Raw genomic sequence first — 19,705 nt, 5'->3', positions numbered from 1 at the left:
GCTGCTGAATATGGCATCCCAGTTTGTCTCATAAATGCTTGATTCAATTGGCATTAAATTTGACAACCTGGCAAATCAAGGAAATGTTGCAATCTGGGGGAAACATTCCTGAAAAATCTTGCTGTGTGTGGGTGAGCATTGTCCTGCTGAAAATGGCGATTTGAAGCTCCGTCCTGATAGGCAACTGATTTGGCCGCAAGATGTCTTGCACAAATCACTGAGCTGTGTTCCTCATATTATTACTAGGAGTGACTGACTGTCTGTCCTATTGTGGGGGTTCCTAGATTAGCAGATTAGCAGTTAGGGCAGATGATATGGTTCTATTCTGTAGTAGTAGAGGTTTCCAAAAGGACCATCCTTCCTCCCTTAGTCTAATGTTGTTGGTTATTAAATACATCAATTAAAAAAATGATTATATTTGAAAAATAGTCATATATATATATATCTACTACTCGAAACAGTGATTTTTGTTTAGGCTAGACTAAAGCTGTTTTATATAAGTGGTTGCTGTGGCTGTGGTGTTGTCTACTGGTTGTTAAATAAAGTAATTGATATAAATGTCTGTAGTTAAATCTTTGCCATATATTCACTTCTAGAAAAGAGTATTTTTTTAGACTAAAATAAAGCTGTTTTATATAAGTGGTTGCAGTGGCATTCCAGGTGGATGATACAGTATGTTTTTTTTCCTCATACACTACTAGTGTAAAGCTATTTAAGTTAAGTGGCTGCTGTGGTAAACCAGATGGTTGCAATGGTGTTATCAGTTGGTGGATAAATAAATTAATTCATCCAAAAGTCTGCAGTTGAACTTAGCCATTTATAGAAAAAAAAGGACAATTATTAGACTAGAATGGAGCTGTTTTATATAAGTGGTTACAGTCGCATTCCAGGTGGTTGCTGTGGTGTTGTCAGTTGGTTGTTAAGTAAATAAATATAAAAAGACTATAATTGAAGCTTAGAGATCATATAGTGTAAACTACAAGAGTGAAGCTATTTAAGTTAGGTGACTGCTGTGGTGTAAACCAGGTGGTTGCAATGGTGTTATCAGTTAGTTGTTGAATAAATTAACTAATAAATAGGAGTAGTTGAACTTAGCCATTTATACAACAGAAAGGAGAAATATTAGACTGGAATGAAGCTGTTTTATATAATTTGGTAACAGTGGCATTCCAGGTGGTTGCTGTGGTGTTGTCAGTTTGTTGTTTAAATGACCAAATAAAAAAGACTATTGGTGAATCATATACAGTACACTAATAGAGTGAAGCTATTTAAGTTAAGTGGCTGTTGTGGTATTTTAGGTGGTTGTTAAATCAATTCATTCATATATAGAACTGTAATAGGACTGTAGTTGATCTTTAATACAATTTATACAATAGAAAAGAGAATTATTAGACTAGGCTTGAGCTGTTTAACTATGTTTGAAGCTGCGATGATATTCTAGATGATGCTATGGTGTTGGCTGATGGAATTTAAGTAAAAAATAATACAAAATTAAGTAGAAGAGGCTCGATTTTTTAAAACCAAACTTTCTCTGCTGTGTTTCTATCTTTCTACCTCTTTCCTCTCTCTCTCTCCCATTCTCTGTTCATATGCATGTGTGAAGGCGAGGTGTGAAGTGAGGAGAGTGGGGCGGGGAGCTGGACGAGATGGCATTGTTGTCTGAATGGAGCTCTGGAACATCAGGAGCAGAGCCTGGTGTGAGGGGGTTTTGTGGGAGCTGGGGCCCGGGGGGCTGGGGGGCGTGAGTAGTGGGCATACTGACAAGGCCGCTGCTCCTGTGACAGAAGCAATGAGCTCGAGCCTTTCCCACAGGTGTGGCTCAACAAAGGCTGGTGGAGAAGAAAAGCGGCGCAGTTAGCATTGCCCTGCAAGGATACATTTCATATGAGACTGTGTGCTTTGAGGTGGTCCGGCCTGGTTATTTATAACTCTACATCACCACAGATCGTATGTGGAAATCTATACCCCGTACAGTACCCTTTGCGTAGGGTTTTCCAGTGTGCCCTAGGCTACAATATATAAAAGGAACTCCAGCTTGGGTACATCTAAAAAAAAAACTAAACCTGTAACAATACAAGCAACTGAAGACTCAAACACACTTTTACAGCGTATTTAACTCCAACTGAGTACATTTGCTTTTCCAAAGACGTAAGGTGGGATTTATGTGAGCCGTATCCTGTGTAAAATAGTGCAAAAACAAATGAACACAAACACAGACAAAGGCTTGCTGTAAAATGCCGTGCTCTTTAAAGTAAGCGACCCCCTGTCATCGGGGGCTATTGTGCCCAAGTCTTTCAGAGTGTCTGAAGCTCTTGTGGAGTCAGCAAAGTGGGGGTCTCAAAATATACTGAGCTTGACTCCAGAATTCCTCCGAGTTGCTAGGAGATGCTTTTGTCGGAGGGCTTCAGCTGTATTCATGCTTCCTCCAGCTCACACTGTCAGTCCTGCAGATTCCAGTGGGACGTGGGCAGTAAAGGTGCTATTAATTAATTAGATGATTAAAACAAAAAAACAGAATTTCAGTTAAAATGTTTCAAACAGACCAACAGATAGACATACATAGATTCATTCATTGTGATATTTTAACACAATGTAAAATGTCAGCTGCCAGGTGAACATAATCTGTTACATCCTTAGTTTTTGTCTGATTTATTGTTCTAGAAGTGAATTTATGGACAGTAATTTCAAAATCTCATCTAGATCCTATAATCAAGATTAGGTAAAGTATTAAAAGTAGTTAAAAGAGATAATGTATGTATGCCACTTTTAGTAAGTAATATCTTTTTGATTATTTATTACTTAAAAAAAACATTTATTTCAATATTTTTCAAATTTTCTCCCTAATTTAGCTAGGACAATTGCTATATATCCCCCATCACAAGTGATGCCACAACACAAGGAGGGTGAAGACTAGCACAAGCCTCCTCCGACACATGTAAAGTCAGCCACCGCCTCTTTAAACTATTGCTGATGCAACATTGCTAAGTAGCATCACAGTGCGCTCGGAGGAAAGCGCAGCGACTCGGTTCCAATACATCAGCTCACAGACGCCTTGTGCTAAGCGACATCACCCTCTGGAGTGATGTGGGAAAAAGCGCAATCTATCCACCCAGAGAGAGAGCAAGGCCAACTGTGCTCTCTCAGGGCACCAGCAGCTGATGGCAAGCTGCATGACCTGGATTCAAAACAGTGATCGCCCAATCTTTAGCCCACTGGACCATTTAAGGCCGATTATTGATTACTCTACATAATTTGTTTCATTCAAAAACTTCAGAGAAGTCCATAAAGCCAGAAGAAATTATCAGGGTTACAAACAGAAACTCAGAATAAACAAAGGTAAAGCAAGGAAACATATGCTAATGTTTGTGGGCCAAAGTTCTTTGTGTGGGCTAGTATCTAATATATTATTTACATATTAGACAACAGCTTGAATTTATCTAGACATCTTAAAAACTGATCTTCAACACAGTTGGAGGATAGCTGGTTTAATCATCTAGTAATTGTAAAGAAAAAAAATTGAAAAATTGAATTTTCCACTACTCATGTTTAAGCTATATCTTTCACAATGGTATTAAAATGCGAAGTCAGGTGTTAAAATCTAGGTTACTGTTGTTAAGCAAAGTATCAAAGTAAAAGGTGGGAGATGTCCACAATGCATGAATACACATTTGAATGATTATGATAAAAGACTACATCTGAACACTGTGAATAGAGAGACAGAGAAATAGAGATATAGACTAACAGATAGATATATAATCTTTGGTTTAGATGGATTATGGATGGTAAAGCAGGTCATTGCGGGTGTTTGCAGGGTGTTCCTGTGTCCGAGTTACCTTCTGGCTCTCTCATTTTAGTCTAATCCAATTAGAACTAACTCCATCTCTTTACATTTACTAAGTTCCTGAGTGACTGTCCACCTTTTCAACCTGACACTGAAGAAAATTTGACCATTGGGCTTCAGACTACTTCAGACCACAATTAGAGATCATCATGTATATTTTTATCTATGTATGTCCTGTTGTTTGCTTTTGTTTTTTTCTGTCATTTCTGTCATTTCTGGTAAAGCGCCTTTGCAACAAGTCATTTCATTTTATTTAACTTGACTGATGTAAAGTTTTTAAGTCACTTACTTTTGTATCTTTTGTTATCTTTTTGTTTTTTATGTAATCTAAAAGTATTTATTGTTTGATATCAAACAAGGCCAGTATTTTTTTTAATTAATCTGAGAAACCATTTCTGTGTGTAATATAAATATGTTTTGCTGTAGTGTGTTAGTGTTGCGTGAGTTGGGTTTAAAATTAAGGCCGTAAATCACGCAGGTGAGTGAACTTTGGCAGGTTAGGGGCGGGGACACCTTGCCGCGGCCACGCCCCACTCGGCATTCCAGTGGGCGGGGCTTGTGACGCTGCGCGTTTCTCAATGAGGCCGTGGAGAAGCAGCTGGAGCCCCAGCAGCAGCAGCAGCAGTAGAGTCCGAGCAGCTCCAGCACTTTAACACCACCGACAGGGAAACATGGATTACCGCCGGATACAGAGGGTCCTGTGCGTCAGTGTATTTATCAGCTGTATATGTGTTTCTCTGCAGAGTAAAGAAGGTGAGTGGCGGTTCTGGTTTTATTTGGAGCTGTTTGAGAAACTTGGGGGTATTTTAGTTATACCTGAATGTAGAGATATAGAGAGAGAGCTCCTCACATGGCTGATACTCTCTCTGCACTGCTCTACTCCTGCATGTGGCACTTCCTCACTGCAATTACCTGCTGAACTTTCACAACAGCCTCGTTTTTCTTCCTCAAATTCAGGAGAAAGTTCTTCAGAGGAGCACAGATAGTGTTAGCTAAAGTGTTCTGTAATTTCTGTTGAGTAAAAGGTTCTTAAAAACGTTTTATCCAGTGTTAATTCAGTGTTAATCATATTCCCGGGGTAGGGTTGATAGAGCTGTCTGTTAGTAGATACATAGTTTAGCTATATTGGTACTGTTTTTATATTTAACTTAATATGAATGGAAAAAAACATATATAAAGAAATGTAGTTAATTAAAATGCTAATGATAAACGTGCAGGAAATAAACGAACCAATAAGAAAGTAGCAGAAAAGCTTTAGAGACTGTAGACTTTAAATAGTGGAGAGCCAGTCCAACCCTTCAGACTTGAGATTTGAGTTCAATCACAATGCACTGTTTAAAATAAAATAAAATAATAAAGTATTAAAGACGTTTTCCCCCCAAAAAATTAAGTGACATAATGCCTTATAATAAAGGTGCTACAATTTTTTTTGGGTCCATTAAATTTTATTTTTTTGGTTCTATAATGTTTAAGAGAATGTGAGTTTTGTGAATATTTAAGTTTGTTAATGCTAGCTATGCATCAACTATTAGGCAACCAACATTATTTGATCAAACACTGAACATGTATTTTTGACCATTTTCAACTGAAAATATGTGCATCCCTAGTTTTTCACAAATTTAAGTGAATTATCTGCTAAATTAAGTGACAAGACATAATAATTTGTACAGAATATTGTCATTTTTGATGATGCAATCAAGTCACAATCAGCTGGGATGGTAAAAATGTAGTCTTCTACCAAAAATTAATAAAATGTAGGTTTGTAATTCCATTTATTTAACAAGTGATGATATTATTTCAGTTATTGAATTTATGCGATCGTGGAAAAATGGCAAAAAACAACCTAGCCTGTGAGGTGAGATTTGTATTAAGTTTAGTGAATTTCAGTGAAACCTTATTGAATGTCTTTTAAATCAAGGCTCTTCACAGTTACACTTTGCCATGGAACTTTAAATGGTTATATAAATGGTTATATGGCTTTACGTCTTTTGAGGACATTTTATATCACCTTTTTATATCACTTTTAATGTGTAAGGGTGTGTCTGCTGCCAAATCATGAATGTGTTTCAGTGACTCAAGAAATTTCGAGTGTGAATATGATTTCCTTCTTTTTTGTCTTTAACACAGAGGTGCTGTTGGACATGGTGGCGTCCGGTGGGGAGCTGGGCTGGCTGACCTGGCCAGATGAGCAAGGAGTGAGTGTGGAAGACTGAACTTCTCTATTCTCTAAATCTATGTCAACAATTACACTTGCATTTTGAGTGGTTTCACATGCAGATTTGATATATATGGATCATATATCTCTTGTTTAAATGAGATGGGCCCCTTTAGAATATTCTCAACCAGTGGAGCAGCTTATGGTGCTCCTAGAAGAGTCTGGAGGCCTGCAGCTAGTTTGCTGCTTTAGAATATTTGTGGCCTCGTGTGGTTTTAAAGCCCTGTCTTCAGGATTGTATAACTGAGGGTGTAATTAACATTTCAAGTTGGGAAGTTGGGCGCATGTGGCGCTTCTTGAAACATGTGAGTTTAGCAGTTTTGTTAAGTTGCCTCTTTTTTTCCTCTCTGGCTCATGGAAACATCTTCCTTTTTCCTAAGCAAATATTCTAAAGATTACTGTGTACATTGCTGAGATAATGGTAGAAGTTTGTGTGTTAGGACTGTATTGACATTAGTGCTTCACCTGCCTTGCTCTTAGTCTCATTGTGCTTTGTTTTATGTGTCTCATTTCCATTTCTAGTCAGGTTGAATGCTAATGCAGGTCTCTCTCTTGCTGTGTTAATGGTGGGAGGGAGATGTTTGGGCATGTTTGGTCTTTTCTTCATTAACTTACTCAGAAAGTGAGGAGAAAGTTTAAGAGTTTTCTAGAAGCTCTGCAAACTTGCGTATCATTACTGTCCAAAAAAACATGTATCTCTGTTTTTGTTGATTTTTATTTTACTACAACATATAAAAAAGCAACTCTCCTTTATGTTTTCAAATAGTTAGAATAAACAGACCAGTAGAAATGATCAAAATGTCTGGGAATAAAATATTTTTACACTGACTCTATCTATTGAAAATGGAGGAGGTTTTTTTTCCTCCTTTTCTAAAGTTACTATTTTGGAGATACTTGTTTTTCTTTGCACAGCGAGGATATGTCCTGGGATTATAGACTGGAGTAGTGGAGTAGTCCCTTGGGAAAACTAACTCAAGTAGATGGTTTCTTCATGGTTGGGTTTCTTCAGCCTCACTGCACATATCACCACTTTATTAACTATACTCTCTCAGAAGAAAACTTTAAAAAATGTTATACTGGGGTGGTGTCCAAAAGGATGTGTGTTTTTAATACATTTAGGTACGAGACGTGTAGTATATTGCTTTGCCGTTGTTTTTACTTTCTTTTAAATGACACAGCTGGGCATAAAAGATCATTTTGTGCCTTTGAGGGTACATTTACACTGTTTGCACTTTGGTAGAATATATCTGTGGTAATATATTGCTGTACCTGTATCTTATTTTCTGATGTAAGACGATAAACCAATGTGAAAACTAACAGTTTTACTGATTACCACATTAGAGCAGTTCTGATTCAGACATTTCTCTCCAGTAAACAAAGAAAAGGCCAACAGTCAGCATGTTTGGACCTTATGGCTGCTTAATTGCGCTCATAAAGAGCTGCTGTTCATTTAAAGAGAGTATGAGTTGCTTTTAAAATGATAAAATGTGTGAACCCACGGAATGGGCTTTAATAGGAGCATTTGCTGTGGATTTGAGTGGTATGGGCTGTTTTTTTATTATTATGCCACACACTGTGAAAATAACACACCTCTCCTTTTAATTAATGGCACAGTGGCAAAAAGTCAGACAGAGGAAAAGCCCATGAACTTGTCTCTGAGAAAGAGGGTGGTGTGCGCTGCAGCTGGAGTTGGATCAGTCCGTTTACAGTAGTGGGAATGATGTGCTTGCTATTCTCTGCCAGAGGATAATGGGTAATGAAGCAGTATCCTCAGTAGTACTTAAGATTCCACATTGGAGCCACTTTGTGTTATTTTTGCCCTCAGCAGTTGCTCCTTGGCAGCCGTGGTTTTGACTCTTCCTTGGGTGCTTAGTGGTGGGAGGTGTACTGTTAAGCTGGCAGGAGGTATCCTGATAAAAGTCATAAAAAAAAAATCATAGGAATTTTACTGTAGCATGGATGATATTATGCTGTTGGAATTTCTTAGCTGTAGGGAAACCTGTCAGTAGAATTTTCCCCTATTAAAAACTACATAATGGAGTTAGGGTTGACAAGCTACTGATACCAACACTTTAACTTTAGTATATATTTAGTGTATATTTAAATTTAGTTTATCTTTAGTATGTATACCAATATCAATTAATGCAATACCATCATTTTTTCTTCTTTTAACCTTAATAGTAAATATAAAACTAAAACTGTTCCTCCCTATAAAGCCTAGAATTCTCACATGTGGGCTTGAACAGGTTTTGTTCAATATCGGGCAGAGTACTGATTTGAGAATTGGATCGGCCCATCCCTAGTGGGAAGTGGGAATATGAAAAATCTGCTAGTGTTTAGGGTACTGTTTGTATAATAGAATAGGTTTTATGATGGAAACTGCAATCTAATATAATGATATAATACTTTACTACAACTTTAAAATGGCAAATTTAGTCATTTTCAATGAAGTACGTGTTAGTGAAGTGAAGTAAGTGTTAAGTTAAACTTAAATTGTATTTTTCACTGAACTTGGAAATACTTTTTCCTTAATTTGCTTAGAAAAATAAAAGCATTCTGTCCTATAAGGCACAGTTGATGTTATGTAACATCAGTAAAATCTGTGTAAAAAACAATTGTGATAAATTTCTTCTCATGTTTTCTGTTCTTGTCTCAGTGGGAGATCGCCCAGCAGGCTGTGAATGGCTCCTTGCTCTATAATTACTTCATCTGCAATGTGGAGGCTCGAGAACAAGACAACTGGCTGCGCACCACCTTCATACAGCGCCACCCAAAAGCCACCCGGGTGTTTGTGGAGATCCGCTTTGTAGTGCGCGACTGCAACAGCTTCAACGCAGACTCTCTGACCTGCAAGGAGACCTTTAACCTGTACACGTCTGAAGCTGATGCTGACATCGGCACCAACTTCCGCAAAGGCCAGTTCCGTAAGGTGGCCACCATTGCACCGGACGAGATCTCCGGCCGTGGAGACATGCAGGTCAACGTGGAGACTCGAGTGGTGGACAATCTGTCCCGGAAGGGTTTTTACCTGGCCTTCCAGGACATTGGAGCCTGTGTGGCTATCTACTCAGTCAGGGTTTACTATAAAACCTGTCCAGCCACGGTGAAGAGCTTGGCAGTGTTCCCCGAGACAGTGGCAGGGGGGGATAACCAGGCCCTGCAGGAGGTGGCTGGGGCTTGTGTGGAAAATGCTATGAGCGAGGACCAACCACGCATTTACTGCACTGCGGACGGCGAGTGGGTGGTGCCAGTGGGCCAGTGCCAGTGCCGCCCTGGATATGAAGCTATGAACGATTCGTGCCAAGGTAAGAAGACATGAGTTCCTTTGTCTGGCTCAAATAGTCTGTGCTCCGGGTGCCAGCTGCTGCTGCCGCCGCCGCTGCCGCTCCTGCTGGCACTGCTGCCGCCAAGTCTGATATTCATTTTTGAAGAAATGGTTTTGGTTAAGGATTAAAATTGAGAAAAGTACAATATGATCTTTCTGGGTTTTGAGGGCACTGGTATTTATTATAGAGGATTATGTGTATTTTTCTCAGAAGCTTTTGTAGCATCGTAGTGTAAGACTCCTATGGGTAAACTAGTTGAAGTGAAAGGGCTGGAATTCTTCAACCGTCTCATACATGCCACCACATCAGATTTTGGATATAAGCAAAGAAATGTCCAAAATATCAGCTTAGTACCACATAAGAGACTCGACTAAGTTAAAACCACATTTTTGAAATAATTATGAAAAAAAAATTGCTAAGCTTTGCATAATTGAGGGATCACTGACAGTTTTCCAAGCAGTCTATTAATACTGCTTTGAAGCATATTTGTGCATGTTTAGGAATTTTTTAAGTGTCTTAACGAAACCACAGCTTTTAACCGCTGTACGCTATCTGAAAGTATTTTTTTTTTCTTTGTCGCCATACAAAGAAAAGCATGCAATTTCAAAATGCCGAAATTTACACGGGAAGAAAAAAACCTTCTCAACTTTAATGGAAGTCAATGTGAAAATATTTAATTTAAAGTCATTTTATTCACAGTCATTTCTATTGGTCCTTTCCTTATACAGTTTGGACATGTTATGAAGGAAAGTTGCGAAGTTTAAATGATGTAGTACACTTAAAAATCGGCGCAATTGAAGATGTGTGTTTCATCGCACAGCTCTGCTTTTTGAAACAGTTTTTTTTTCTTCTTTACACTCCTAGATCTGACCTCTGTAACCCCCAGCATTCCTATTCGCTGACAGTTTCGAATGCTTTTACTCAAGAACAAAGATTTTGAAGTACGTTAAACACACACCAGCTTCAGAGCATATCTCAGCTGTGGCCGTACATACTGTATGAACTGTGAGAAGATCTTTTTTTTTTTCCCTCAGTTTTTCCTCCTGGTTCTCTGTTCTTTCTCTCCCCACACGAGTGAAAGCTTGGCAGGGTTCAGCCGCTTGACATTCAGGTGTTTCGTGACTTTAAGGAAACAAAATGTGCATGGGAGCCATGTGGCATGCTGGGGCCTGTTCAGAATCATTCCATTACAAATGCCTTCAAACCCCAGCACTTTAACAAAGCTTTCCCAATAACAGTGACTCTTGTGGAGGCAGGTAGCTCACCAGACTGCAGCAGCAGCAACAGCTCACCAAATTCTCACTGTTTTTTTTTTTTTTTTTTTTTTTTTTTTTTTTATTAATCTTCTTTAAAACAAGGGAGTTTCTGTCATGATTCAGTTTTTAGTTTTCAGTTTCATTATTAATGAATCAGTATCACTGTTATCAGCTGTTATTGACAGTTCTTTAATACATCTGTTATTAATGTCATGAGTCACTGGTTAGGCTTGTCTGCTTTATTTTACATTCAGTTAGGTCAGGAGAGTAAAGAGAACAGGTGGGTGTGTGGGTGTAGGTGAGTTTGTGTATTGAGAGAGAGAGAGAGAGAGAGAGAGAGAGAGGAGGGAGAGAGATAGATAGATAGAGGTTGGGGCAGGCCGAAAGGGAGGGGATGGTGAAAAGGTTGAGGAATGGAATGTTAAGGTAGCAGCACAATGTGGCGCAGTGTTCAGCTCCAGCTATTGGTCCCACTTTCCCCCTCCTCTCCCGGTGCATTCCTGCTCGGTTTACCGAGGAGCCTCCCTCTCCTCTATTACTGCAGGCAGGAGGAATTCCCTGTGGAGAGCTGCAGGCCAGAGCCGCCCCTCGGTGATGGATCTGCCGGTGCTGAAGACCAATACGGTCACCTATATCATTATATGTAACTGCTGCAGTGTAAAGTTTGGAACCTGTTGATCCGTAACTTTAGCCGCACCCACAGCATTGGCCAATAGGAGTGTATTATTTATTTATTTATTTTTATTTTATTATTTTAGGTTTTTGGGTGAAAAAAAATATAGGAATTGGTATAATCTTTGATTCTATTTGGCTTTTAATTCAGTATTTCTAGTTTTTTTTCTTTTTCTAGTGTTTTAAATTGATTTTACAGGCAACTTTACACCTTCATATCACAGCAGAACTCCAGCAGAGCTCCAGACTCTAGTTATACACTTGCTAAAATAGCCTACATACAGTGAACAAACAAAGAAAATGTACAATATTCACACACATACGTGGATCACATTTGATTAATAATGGAAAACCATGGTTAATGTATTTTTTTGTCAAATCAACTTGTTTTCATGAAATAATAGCTGTTTTTTCTGCACTAAATCAGATTATTAACTTTCATTTTACATATATATTTTACAGATTTTTTTTTTTTTCAGTTTTGATTCTAAGGTCAAGAATTGCTATTTTTATGCTTTGGCTGACACAAAAAAATACTTTAATCTCTAAAATTATTTGTTAATTGTTATTTTCGTAAAAATGCAATGTTTTGCCTATTCTGCCTAAAAGGTTAGGTTAGATAAAGAAAAAGTGTATTTTGCATGACAAAAATTGATACTAGGCTACATATTTATTTTTTCTCCTTGTGTTTTAAAATCTTTACACTCCCTTACTGCCCAGTTTACACCATTAAATCAGAGCTAAACATTGTCTGTTGCTATGCACTGGCTAAAAATAGCCTAGATATAATGAATAAACAAAGGAAATGTATTGTATTCACCCTCATACTTGCTTCACATTGGTGATAATTGAAAAGCTATGGTCAACATTGCAGTAGTTTTTGTTTTCTTTCTTTCTCACCTAATCATGTTACTTATAAAAACCTGGAGTTCCCATAAATTTTATTGATTTTATTTTATTTTATTTTATTTCACTTTCCTTTCACCAACTTTTTTTCCATCAGTCCATTTTTGTTCCCTCCATCTTCGTGGCACAATGGCAAGACATGACCTACGTGCAGCCCATTCAAATCTGATCAAATAGGCCTGTACATTTTCAGAGCTGGACAATACGTTCCCCAGGGAGAGCTCCAGGCTGGGGCTGCCTCTCTGTGATGGATCTACAGTTGATGAAGGGCAATCAATAAAGAGGCACTAGACAGAGCGGCAGGTTAAATGAGTGAGAGAGCCCACGGTCAAAGGAGAGGAGCGCTGCACTCAGACGGGCACACCTTGCAGGTCCATTCGGTGTGGAGGCTGACACAGTTTTCCAGCCATAAAACACACCCTTCCACACTCATAATCTTCTCTGGCATAAAGAAGCACATACCTTAGCTGACCACACAAAGCCGCGCTGCCCGACCTACTGCTTAGATTGCGCAACAAGCCTATGCCCACACCCTGTCGCAGGCCGTAAAGCCTTCTGACGCTGAGCTGGACAAATAACTATAGTTTTTGGAAGCCGCTAAAGGACGTTGGCCGCCATGTTGTAGGTGTAGGAAAGAGGGGGGAAAAGGAGAGAGCGGTCAGGGCGCTGGTCTGGGATCCCTCAGATTCTTTTTTTTTTCTGTTTTAAAGGAGGTCTTTAACTGTAATTGATTTTTTTTTTCCTTTACTGGAACTAAAAGCGTTGGTGACTAAGTAAGGCCTCTGATGCGTGGTTAGTGACTGGTTCATGGTAGTAATTGACTTGGGTGCGGATGTGTGTGTGTGTGTGAGTACGTGCAGTAAGTACTGGTTTTGCCTGCAGCTCCGTCTTATAACTTGTTCTTTAGTTTTTTGTTTGTTTTTTTCAGCTTTCTTGGCTCCTTTTCTACTGTTGGGGTTTAAATAAGACGTTCATACTAATAGAATTTTATAGCAAAATAAAATAATCTATTTTCTATTACCATGGTAACATGATGTTTCCAGTTAAAAAAGTTAACTCTTCTACTTTAATGAGTCCTGACCTATTGGTTGAACATTGCAGCCTAATTTAGCTTATCCACCAGAACTCTGACCAAACCATGACCTCTCTTAACCACAGAGAAACTGGCAGAAAATGTACATGTGGTACATTATTTGATACTTGCAATCATGCAGTCCATTTAAAACCAGTCAGTATAGATCCTATTTATATGTTAAGGCTATTTTTTCAGCTATATACTGTACATCTCTGAAAAAGTTTCAGTTTCTGAATCTGAACAAGTTCATATTCATAAAGTTTTAAGAGTTCAGAAATCAATATTTGGCGGAATAACCCTGGTTTTAATCACAATTTTCATGCATCTTGGCATATTCCCCTCCACCAGTCTTACACACTGCTTTTGGATAACTTTATGCCACTCCTGGTGCAAAAATTCAAGCAGTTCAGCTTGGTTTGATGGCTTGTGATCATCCATCTTCCTTTTGATTATATTCCAGGGGTTTTCTATTTGGTAAAATTAATCATTTTAAGTGGTCTCTTATTTCTTTTCCAGAGCAGTATTTATTGCAATTTCACCATTACTGTGTAAAAAAGACAGTATTATCTAGATATACTGTGCCGATGTTCTATGGTGGGTAGTATGAAAATATTTAGCATTTTCTTTATGTAGCAACAATATAAAGTACCTTTCAAAGGATTTAAGGTTTTTTTAATGATCTGGGCAGAAAAGTGTTTGTATATTTGTAAGGTAATCCCTAATATTAGAATAAATAATACAACTAAACATTAATTTAACACCTAGTGTGGGCATGTATGTTAGGTTAACTATCTTCCAAAGCTCTGCTTGAGGAAGTCCATTATTCCCAGTTCCCACCCAACATCAGGGTTATGCACCAAAAAAAACACCAAACCTGTGGTAGGTCTTTTTTTTAACACATTTTGACAGCTTTGTACTGTATCTATGTTTAAGTGTTAGAAAGTTGTACAGTGATTTATGGGTAAAATTTAAAATATAAGTTATTGTAATTCATTTTAATGAGTTCAAGATATTATGTATTTGTGTTTTCATAAGACCCTCTGATTCTGCTACTACAGACCTCAGACAGCAGGATGTATCTGGAAACACACACTACAGTATACTAGCCAGTGAAATTTATTTGACCTGAAAACTTGGCTGAGGCTTCTATGGCCTCTCCCTGCGCTTTTTATGTAGATCCTTTGGCACCAAAGATAACGATGAGTATAGAGTTCCAAAAAATCAGCATGCTGAAAGAAAGCTTGTATATTTATTGTGATTGGCCGGTTTACTGCTGCTGTTATTTTTGGCTCTGAGTGCAGGTCTTGGAAGTGACATGTACCAAAACGTTTAAACATCCAGTTTCACACGGCTCAGTTTTTTTTGTATTCTGCTTTGCAAATGACTGGTAATGTAGTGTAAATAAACAACCTGACTTATCCACAGTCTGCGTCTCAACGCAAGACAAATGGATGCTTGTAATTGCACACCAAGTTTACTTGAGATTCATCTAAGATAAACTAAGAGCTGAGACTTTGATGATGACCATGAATGTGTTGGTTGATACCTGCTCTACTAAACTCTGCAAATTATAGCACAAGGACTTAGATTCCTCTTTTTTTTGTGCTGTAGATGCTGAGATAGCTCAGTTCTGAGAAGTCTAAATTGCTGAACAGTTTGGAAAAGAGCTGCTTTGCTTACATAAATGGTTACTGATTGAATTCTTCCACTGCTCTGACATGAGCACTTCCCTAGGGTCTTTAGAGCCTGCATGCTCTGGGGCCATGTGGAGAGATCTGCGACATAATAGGAGGATAAAGAAATCAAGCCTGAGCTGAGCCTAACTGTGGCCCTCATGCTGGGCTGTTTGCAGGGTTTACCGGCCCATGGAGCTCATTGTTTCGCAGAGCTGTGGAGGTGAAAGGTGAGAGAGGTGCTTAGATGATGGTGGGATGAAAAGCGGGAAACGGCACTTTTGTTCTGAAATCGGAGCTTTTTGTGTGCTTCTTTTTGAACCAGTGAATTTAAGGCAGCAGTCCTTTAAGATTAAAAAAAAAAATTCTGTGTGCTTCTGCGGCCATCCCTGCAAAGCCTTATATATACAGCTCTGGAAAAAATTTGGAGAAAATTGAATTTCTTTGATTTTACCAAATTGAAAACCTCTGGAATATAATCAAGAGGAAGATGGATGATCACAAGCCATCAAACCAAGCTGAACTGCTTGAATTTTTGCACCAGGAGTGGCATAAAGTTATCCAAAAGCAGTGTGTAAGGCTGGTGGAGAAGAAATTTTAAAAGTTTATGAATATGAACGTGTTTTCTTTGCATTATTTGAGGTATTTTGTTATTTCAGCCTTTCTCATTTTCTGCAAATAAATTTTGGAATTTGTGAGATATGTAGTCTGTAGTTTATAGAATAAAAATGCCCATTTTACTCAAACTTATACCTAAACATAGCAAAATCAGAGAAACTGATTCAGAAACTGAAGTGATATCTTAATTTTTTTCCAGAGTTGTATATATTTTAAAACGGTGTGGTCTGGTAGGTTTTCGCTGCAGTTTATCTGGATACATAACTTGATGTCTTACTGACAGCTTTTGCTGAACATTCTGAGCAACTGCGGTGCTGCTAATAGTGCTGACGCAAGAGCGACTGCAAACTTGGGAGTTATCAGAACAGCAAAAGACTGCAGTCTCTTTTTTCTGCTCATATAAAAAAATGCAGAATTAGAACTAAAAAAAAAAGCTAGTAATTGCTAAAAAAAAAAAAAAAAAATTCTGCATATTCTCCCCAGAGAGATCTCTAAAAATCTCCAAAAGTCACGAACGGTCGCTTTAAACAGCTTCTAAAAGTGTGCTGGCAAGCAGCGTGGAAATATGTTGTGTGTAATGGTGATCTGTTAGTGCTCTAGGTTTGTTTCTCTGGCTGACCTGTAATTACTCCCACCTTTGCTTCAGGCTAACCCTCACCTCCCAGCTTGTGCTTGAATAACTTGAGCTTTTCTTTCCCTTCTAAACCTGTACTTGCCCTTATGTTGGATATATACACACACTTATAGCACACACATATTTAAGATTTCTGTTTACTTATCAAAAAGCCGCCGCGTAGACATTTTGTTTTAGATTGAGGCGATGTATGTTGACTGCTCTTGGCAGGCTGAGATAATGAGGGGAACTCATTTACTCTTTATGGAAATGCGCTCTTTTATCCCCAGCCAACTTCATGACAACTTTTCATATCAGACCACATAGCGTGGAAGAGAGGATTGTACTGGTAGCTTTGTTTTTTTTTCTCTTTCTTCAGTGTGATTGCGCTCATCTCATTGTTTAACTGACTGTTGATGAGTTTAAATTGAAGTACACACTCTTAACTGGGACCAGTTACTTTCCATAGTAGTGGTGGAAAAGAGGAGAAAGGGGGAGGAGAAGAGATTGGATGGCAAATTAATTTCCTTATCCTGAAATGAGTCACTGGAAGGAGGGGAGTGTTGGGACTTTTCCACCCCACTGATGTGGTGAATAATCTTGATAATATTTGGCAGGACTGAGCAATCAGCAATTTCAGTTTCTCCAGAAACATTACTGATTGCATGCTGCTGAGTGTGTGTGTGTGTGTGTTTCATAGCAGATAGCATAGCATTGGCCCATCACATTGGCCCATAGCATTCCTTATGCCCATCACTATAATTACATATTTTTTGCTGGCCTCAATATTGCCCATAGTTATTTTTTTATGTATTTATTTATTTTCAAAGAAAAACACATACTACTAGAACTTTTATTATGCTCACATGGTCCATATGTCTTATACAAGTGTCTCAAAAATGTTATATAAAATAAAATTACAATGCTAATACAATTTTTGTTGTATACGATATTGAGAGATTCCCTTTATTCCTAATATTCCCATTACAATTTAACAGTCTAATGTCTGACTTTACCAGGATGTATTTTTTTATTATTATTTTAAACATGGTTTAGTATGTGAGATTTGTCTAAAGTTGTTTATATTTGTTTATTTAAAAAAAAATGTTTGTTTTAAACAAGTTTTTTTTTAAGTTCTTATACAGGGTAGACTTATGTTATTATGCTGTTATGTTGTCATTATATCAGTGGCACACATGGCCTTAAAATGACAATAATGCTGCTCAAACAAAACAAAAAAAAACTGTTATCCTGACAGGCCTGGGTTTTCTTTCGCCAGGCCGGTCCATTTGGGCCATGTTTCCTGTGTGTGAAATTCCTCTAATGGGGGCAGCGGTTAGTGTGTGTGTGTATGTGTTGAGTTTATTGTGCTGTTGGGGTGTGAGGTCAGCACTTTCTTGTCCCCATGTCAGTGCAGTGTTCCCCCCCCAACAGGACGAGCTATAGCGGAAACCGGAGGCCTGCTAATCCTCCCTGACCCTGCAACTCGTCGGCTCAGGGATTTCTATTGTTGAACTTGTTCACCGCCTTCATTCACTCATTTATTTTCCTGCTATTAAGGAATTTTGTTTGTTGGTTTGCTTGGCCTTTTTAACCGGAACTGGCATTCGGTGGTGCCACCTGAATCTAAGGAAACTGGGGCATGGGCCAAGTTAAAAGAAATGTTTTTCTAATGATCAGAGCTTTACTTCAACTTAGAAAGCCATTAGAAGCTGCAAAACAGTTGAAATCATATTTTTTGGTTCCCCAATCTTCATTCAACAACCATTAGCTGTTGTTGCACTCTTACCAAACATTGTTCCACTACTTTATACTCTGTATAGTTGTCCAGCTTGTATAATGCAATGGCTATTCTTTTATCTGTTGGCACCTTTGGCCAGCAACTAGAAAAACAACTGGTCTCATGGATGGTCTAGTCATGACACACATAAGCCTTTCGAAATGGTGAACCTAAAACTTCTCAGGAAAAATAGCTCTCACTGCTCTTCTATAAAACTGTCTGGTATGTTTGCACTCCCACACACACATCATAGGTGTTTTCAGTAAGGCACAATAGTCTATGTTATGTAATTTTTCTTCGGGTAACTGTAGTGGATTAAAAAAAGACTACTAAAATGTACAAATTGTGCACAACTTTAAGACCTTAACAGTAGGGTCTGAATGGAAACCCAGTGTTTGCTTGTCTCTTATTTTGCTCCTTTCCCTGATTCTCACGTCTCCCCTTTCACCTTCATTTATTTTCCTGCCATTAGCGTATAACGAATTTAGTTTTTTGTTTAGCTTGGCCTCTTTTGCTGAAACAGGCACTTAGTTGTGCCACCTGAATCTAAGGGAATTGGGACATGAGCCAACTCAAAGAAATGTGTTTCCGATGATCAGAGCTGTAATGAAGCTTTACTTCGACTCGTAAAGCCTCGAGAACCTCCAGAGCTGTGAAATCATCATCCTTTAATTACCAAATCCTCCAATCCTCCTATCCTGAGCCTCTGTCTCCTTGTCTCCTTTTGCTCTCTATCCCCACTTCTCTGCTTGTCCTCCTTCAGTGAAAAGTGTGAAAAGAAAGGGATTAGAGCATTTATTGTGTCGGTTAACGACCAGATGAAAGACTAAGTGGAATTGTAAAGCGTAGATGTAATTCCCTTACAACTGGTCCATTGGGCTGATAATCCTCTGCACTAATGCTCCGGCCATACCTAGCGCCTATTCCCACCTCCAGCCTATTCCTACCCTCTGGCATCAGGTTACAACTGACCCCCACTCTCTCTAAACCTGTGGCTTTGTCTCCACCGGCCACATGACCACTCCAGCAGACCATGCCGGCAGATGTCAAAGATTAAAAAAACGTGCCACTGATACGATCGCAGCCACAAGCTTCGAGAATGATTTAGACTCGCGCAGAGTGGAATTAGATCTAATCTGAAGGAATAAAAGGGGAATGGAAAAAGGATGGAAACTCAAAAGCTCTCAGAGATCTGTAAAGAACCGAAAGCTCTAGATTAAGCCAAGCTTTTGGTTCTTCATGTTCTCCGGGGGAGGCTGATGCTTAAAGTTAATGGCTGTGTAATTTTTTTGGCTGATTATTTCCATATAGGTGCATATGCATTTATATGTGCGTTTGTGTGTGTGTGTTTATATTTAATGTAGAATATCTAGCAATGAGGAATCCAAATTTCTCACCAAATCCAATTGATTTTAAGGCAGTTCACACTATGTTTGACATTTTCATCTAAACAGTTCGTGCTCCTAAACTCACCTCCCACACTGCTGTCATCATTTCCAATTCTACTCTATATCTTGAAAGAGTTCTGGTCTGGCTGTTCAGACTGAGTTACTTTTTTGTGCAGTTACATGTGCTTTGATATGCATCAGATTTTAATACCACATATGAAATAGAGGTGTAAGAAACATAAATATATATAAATATATATCAAAGTTTTGCAGCATTTTGTATTTTGTTTTGCAAAACTGTTTCAATCTTTAAAACACAGTATTGATTTTTAATGAAAAAAA

At 38.5% G+C, this 19,705-nt stretch overlaps 2 protein-coding genes across 2 annotated transcripts in view; both read left to right on the top strand.

The window, feature by feature from the left end:
- atp13a2 (ATPase cation transporting 13A2) overlaps positions 1-1,635 on the top strand; it is a 172,799-nt gene extending 171,164 nt beyond the window's left edge. Inside the window, exon 30 of the transcript XR_007423860.1 lies at positions 1,626-1,635. The gene's annotated coding sequence lies outside the window, so the exon portion shown is untranslated. The remainder of the gene's footprint in view (positions 1-1,625) is intronic.
- Positions 1,636-4,438: 2,803 nt separating this feature from the next.
- Positions 4,439-19,705, top strand: part of epha2b (eph receptor A2 b) — a 40,857-nt gene continuing 25,590 nt past the window's right edge. Inside the window, exons 1-3 of the mRNA XM_007246248.3 lie at positions 4,439-4,594; positions 5,969-6,036; positions 8,713-9,361. Coding sequence (XP_007246310.3) covers positions 4,513-4,594; positions 5,969-6,036; positions 8,713-9,361 — 799 coding nt within the window. The 5' untranslated portion in view covers positions 4,439-4,512. The remainder of the gene's footprint in view (positions 4,595-5,968; positions 6,037-8,712; positions 9,362-19,705) is intronic.

Source organism: Astyanax mexicanus, chromosome 13 (assembly GCF_023375975.1).
Source record: "Astyanax mexicanus isolate ESR-SI-001 chromosome 13, AstMex3_surface, whole genome shotgun sequence".
In the NCBI taxonomy this organism is placed as follows: Eukaryota; Metazoa; Chordata; class Actinopteri; order Characiformes; family Acestrorhamphidae; genus Astyanax; species Astyanax mexicanus.
The sequence above is the reverse complement of the archived record's forward strand: the minus strand, read 5'-3'. Positions and strand labels throughout refer to the sequence as shown.